General features: G+C 40.8%; 1 protein-coding gene across 1 annotated transcript; it reads left to right on the top strand.

Moving 5' to 3' along the window:
- On the top strand, positions 1-4,809 carry si:ch211-232m10.6 (uncharacterized protein LOC572203 homolog). Its single transcript, XM_053490387.1, has 6 exons — positions 1-248; positions 2,403-2,597; positions 2,689-2,736; positions 3,431-3,589; positions 3,837-3,948; positions 4,347-4,809. Exons 1-6 carry the CDS (start codon positions 53-55, stop codon positions 4,732-4,734), a joined length of 1,098 nt encoding a protein of 365 aa, XP_053346362.1. The 5' UTR covers positions 1-52; the 3' UTR covers positions 4,735-4,809.
- The last annotated feature ends 1,128 nt before the right edge of the window (positions 4,810-5,937 follow it).

The raw sequence follows: 5,937 nt of genomic DNA on the forward strand, positions 1-5,937 counted from the left end.
CATCTAGTTTATTTCATCCTTTCCTGTATTCACCTCCTTTTTTCCCGTTGTCATGCTGAAACGTATGTCCAGACGCAGCCGCTCCTTGCTCTCCCTCGGCCTGACCTCCCTCGCCCTGACTCTCTCCATACTGGCCTTCTGCACCTCCTACTGGTGTGAGGGGACGCACAAGGTAGTGAAACCTCTCTGTCTGTCTCCGGTGAAAATCAAGAACTGTGGCAAGAACGATAGCCGGCCCTTTTTCACTGGTAAGCATTCGCACGTTGCGTGAAAGGAAAGCATTTACTTAATTATGTATCTAGGGACAGAGACGAGATGATAAGCAAATGGAATGAGATGTTACAGATCTTTATCAAACTTCAACACACACAATATAAGGACTTTTTAATAATAATGCGTAAGATACTGGTTAATAATTGACATTATTTCCACCAAATCTGAATTATCACACAAATAAAAACACCTGTACTTAGTGATTATACTGTATACATGTATGGACTATATATTTCTACACCCACAACACACACACACACACACACACACACACACACACACCAAGAAATTAGAGCAATACAATCTACAAGTGAATTTTGCTCACTTATGCTTTATACAAATCCACTGTGTGTGTGTGTGTGTGTGTGTGTGTGTGTGTGTGTGTGTGTGTGTGTGTGTATTTGTTATTTTATGAAACAAGGCGTCCAGGTGAAGTTGTTTGACTTGATTGTGTTCCTTTTGTGTACATGTACACACACACACACACACACACACACACACACACACACACACTGTTCTGAATACTGAGACAAGTGTTTTAATTTCAGATTTAATTAATTTTTTTACATTTTGGCCAACAAACTGATTGGCATTGTAGGAAGGAAGACAGAAAAAGGAAGGAAGGAAGGACTCATGAAGAAAGAAAGAGAAACTAAGTAAGGAAGGGAGAAAAGAAAGAAGAGGATATAAGAGGAAAAAAAAGAAAAAAGAAAGAAAAAAGAAAAAAAGAAAAAAAAGAAAAAAGAAAGAAAAAAGGAAGGAGGGAAGAATGCAAAAGAAAAAATCTAGAAAAGAAAGAAAAGAGGAAGGAAGGAAAATAAAAGGAAGTAAGAAAAAAGAGGAAGAAAGAAAAAAAAACAAGGGGATGGAAGGAAAGAAAAATAAGAGGAAGGAAAAGGAAAATAAGAGGAAGGAAGGATGGAAAGGGGAAAGAAAGAAAGAAAGAAAGAAAGAAAGAAAGAAAGAAAGAAAGAAAGAAAGAAGAGGATGGAAGAAAAAAGAAAGAAAAATAAGAGGATGGAAGAAGAAAGGAAGGAAGGAAGGAAGGAAGCAAGGAAAAGGAAAATAAGAGGAAGGATGGATAAAAAGGGGAAAGTCTAAAGAAAGAAAAATAAGAGGAAGGAAGGAAGGAAGGAAGGAAGGAAGGAAGGAAGGAAAAGAAAAATAAGAGGAAGGAAGGATGAAAAAGGAAAAATCTAGAGAAAGAAAGGAAGTAAGAAAAAGGAAAATGAGAAAGAGAAAGAAAGAAAGAAAGAAAGAAAGAAAGAAAGAAAGAAAGAAAACTTTAAATACAATCTCAAAAATGCAGATGTTAATTAGGCAAAAACTGAGCTTGTGGGATTTAAGGGGGAGAATCAGATCTCAAGTCTCATCACTGTGTCATTTTGAGTGTAAAATCCCCTTTCTCTTTTTTCACCTAGATTTTTTTAAATGCTGTAATACATTAGATAAATGCACCACCTGGCTATAAAAAAATCACACACTAATATTTCAGTCTCTTTGATTACGACACACAATGTGGTGGCCAGTTTACATGCGAAAATGATCACAGGTGCTTCCCCTAATGCCCCTCCCTTCTTACCCTGAGACACCCATTACTCTGGAGCAGGGTCAGTCTGGACTTGTCAGACCACATGACTTTCACTCATAACAGTTCAGCACTATCATGTGGGGGCAGTCGTGACTCTAACTGTGGAGGCTGTGGGTTACTGGGCTACTGACCAGAAGGTTGGTAGTTCAAGCCTCAGCACCGCCAAGCTGCCACCACTACGCCCCTGAACAAGGCCCTTAAACCTGTCTGCTTTGGGGTACTGTATCCTCACTGTATCTGACTCCAGCTTCCAAACTGTGATATGAGGAAAAAATCATGGTACATGCGACAAGTAATTGAATCTTACCCTTTAACGTATCTGAATTCCTCCAGGTCTTAATAATGCATTGGACTGTTCCCCACCCCGTTTCTTTGCTTCATGCCAAGCTATAACTGCAACTAGCTGCAACTTTGTTTGGTCAGGCAGTATGTACAGTAGAAAATGTTCAAATTGGCCCATGTGACATGGAAAAGTTAACCATTCTGCATGTGTTCCACCCCCCACCCCCCTCTATCTCCACTCCAAACCCAAATGCAGAGAGCTTAGCTCCAGACCCCAAAAAGTCCAGTGTGACAATATCCCCGAAGCAGAAGGAGGAGCAAGCACAGATGGAGGTGAAGAAGCTGGCCAATGCGGTCCACTATATCTGGGAAACAGGAGAGGACAAATACATGCTTAGATACTTTCACACAGGTTTCTGGCATTCTTGTGAGAAACTGCATAATGGTGATGGTAAGAGGGGGTTTATCAACAAAGTCATGTCTAAAATACAATGTAAATGGGTTTAAAATTGAACCAGGATTGAACCAGGTTTCTGTTTCAGGAGAGAAATGTCGGAGTTTCATTGAATTGACTCCTGGGGAAGCACAAGGTGAATGGATTGTCAAAACTATGACGTTTATTTGATGTAAATCCACTTGTCATATAGCCTTCTTAGAAACTTCTTCTCATGTTCTACTGGTGGTTATCTGGTGGTCAGAAGCATGCTTGTACCCCCCTGTTAGCCTCCTGTCAGTAATTATCATCTCAATAATACGTGCAGTAATGCTGATTTGAGAAAGCTTTATACAAGCTGGAGAAGATCCCCTGTGATGTCCATGTAGCACCAGTGCAAGCTTCCACAGATAAGTGCTTGTACGGGGTGTATGATTCCAACCATATAATAAATGAATAACAACTCATCAACCATCCATCTTAGAACCTCTGTTGTCCAACTAGGGACCTGGGAGACCACTGGTAATTACCATTGTATTTATTCTCATCTTACAACCGTAAAATTCACACACCATGGGCAATTTAGGAATGCCAGTTAGCCTAATCTGCATATCTTTGAAATGTGTGGGAGGAAACCAGAGTGCCCGGAGGAAACCCGCCAAGCACGGTGAGAAAATGCAAACTCCATGCACACAGACCCCCAAGTGGGAATCAAACCCAGACCCTGGAGTGTCCGCGGCGATTGTGCTAACCACTAAGTCACTATGCCGCCATTTTAAACATTAATAAGAAAGAATGTCTATAATAAGCGTACGTGTCTGGGTTTTTCCTTATTCTTTTTACATCTTTAGGAATTCTTTGGCTCTCCTTGTTCTCAGAGTTCATGTATATCACTCTACTAGCCATGGGATTCCTTATGATGTGGATGGAGCTGCTGTTACTTTGCTTTAAAAAGGAGATGCATGCACTTAAGGTCAATGCCTTCGCTGCCATGTGCACCGTTTTCTCTGGTACGGTATTGTGTGCTCAGACTAACATACACAATAGCACCAAAGGTTTATGGAAACCTCACCATCACACCCATTCTGTATGTGCTTGTAAAAAATCCCATTCCTACATGATACTCCATGATTCTCCAGTATAACCAATAATAAACATGGGAGTTTAAAGACCGGGTGTTCACATACTTTTGAACATGTGTATAATGCTAGTTTAATTATTTTTTATTTCATTTCCATGACATTGCTACTGTTTCAGGGATGATGGGGATGGTGGCACATATGATGTACACAACGGTATTTCAGCTGACTGTGAGCATCGGTCCTAAAGACTGGAGACCGCAGACATGGGACTACGGCTGGTCGTTCGCGTAAGCTTTTTACTTTTTGTCCCATCTCGTCTCGCCTCATTGTCTATACCGCTTTATCCTGTACACCTGGGACCTGGAGCTTATCCTAAAGAAGACTTAGGGAACAAGGCGGGGTATAACCTGGACAAGGTGCCAATCCATCGCAGGGCACACACATACACACTCATTCACACGATACGGGCAATTTGGGAACGCCAATTAGTCTAATCTGTATGTCCTTGGACTGGGGGAGGAAACCCACCAAGCACGTGGAGAACATGCAAACTCCATGCACACAGAGGCGGGAATCGAACCCAGACCCTGGAGGTGCAAGGCGACGTTGCTAACACTTTCCCATTCCATTTTATTCTTAATTCTATTTGACTTAAACGCTCACTAACAAATACTTTTTCTTCCAGTCTGGCTTGGATTTCATTTAGCTGCTGCATGGCCGCTGCTGTCTTCACCCTCAACTCCTACACTAAGAGGGTGATTGAGATGAAGCGCCGTGCTCGTATTCGCCTGGAAGAGAGCGCCAGTCATGCTCCGCCTTATGAAGATATCATCATGGCCGGTGCTAACGGCAGCATCTACTCCATCAACCTTCCTCTTCAGGGAAAGTTAATCGACACCGCATGGGCCTCTAGGATGGAGGAGGGACTTCCTGGGGTGGAGATGGAAGGTATAGACAGTCAGGGTCTGGTGCTCTTAGGAAGGTGTGGGACGCAGGGTTGTGAGGACTGCGAGAGAGAAATCAAGGATGTGCTAGGGAAAGAAAGTGACCAAGAGGATGATGAAGTATGCTGAGAAGAAGGATGGTCTTCGTTTTTATTCTAAAAAGTGGGCTTTAGGGAACATTTTAACCTGGAAATGTATTTCCTCATTTTTGATTGAGAATTGTATATGTATTATATCACCTATGTTGTTATTATTTAATATCTGACATATAGGAACACATTTTGAACACATTGAAGGATGTGTGGAGATATGATACACTTTTCTGACATCTATCTATTTATCTATCTTAAATAAAACTGTAAAGTTGACGTGTCTGTACATTAAAGATATTTGTAAAATGAATAATAGAACATATGAAGATGTTTTTTTTCTTATTTTTTTCCATCTGTTTGTTTGTGCATGCATCACGCCAAAACTACTAAACAAATTTTAACAAGGTTTTCACAGATGTATTTGGCCGAGCTTGAGGTAACATGTAGGCTTTGTTTCATCACAATCGGCCCCCTGGAAGAGAAGATATGCTACTGTGAAATTTAAATACAAAATGTCCATATATCATGAAATATCACCCTTGAAAAAATAACTAGTTCTTCTCGAAATTCAACAGATGGCGCTGTACATTTTTTAATATGTGCTTATGAGTGTGCAATTGAAATCTACTTAATAAACGCGTGAGTGTGTACAGTATGTGTGTGTGTACCCTGTGACGGATTGGCACACTGTACAAGGTTTACAGTAGCCTGCCTCATGCCCTGGGATAGGATCCAGGACCACGTGTATATAGGATTAAGTGGTATAGACAATGAGTGTGAGTGTAAAATTATAATCAAATTTCTTTGAGAACAAGAAAAAAAGAGAGCTGACTTATTGGACATTTCATCACATGGAGGACTCTGGCTCACTGCTAAGGATGGCCCTAAATGGTCTCCTTGTGTGGTGACTGAGAACGGTTCCACTTGGCTGATGGTCCACTTAGTTTCTTCTAAACTGTTTTTTTTTCACCCGAGTCTCCAACAACGAAGGTGGACTTTCCATTTACTTAAATACCTTTCCGTATCACTGAAATGAGGACTGGTTCCTCTCAAGGTTTCCTTCCTATTTCTCTCTCAGGCAGTTTTTCCTTGCCACTGTCATCCTCAGCTCGCTCATCAGGGACAAACTGATAGTCTATACATTTGTCAGTACATTTTCTAATATATTTCTTTTTTTTTTTATACTATTAAGCTGCCTAATGACCATTGTTAAAGCACTATACGAATAAAACCGTAGAGA

This window comes from Clarias gariepinus, chromosome 28, assembly GCF_024256425.1.
Source record: "Clarias gariepinus isolate MV-2021 ecotype Netherlands chromosome 28, CGAR_prim_01v2, whole genome shotgun sequence".
NCBI lineage: Eukaryota > Metazoa > Chordata > Actinopteri > Siluriformes > Clariidae > Clarias > Clarias gariepinus.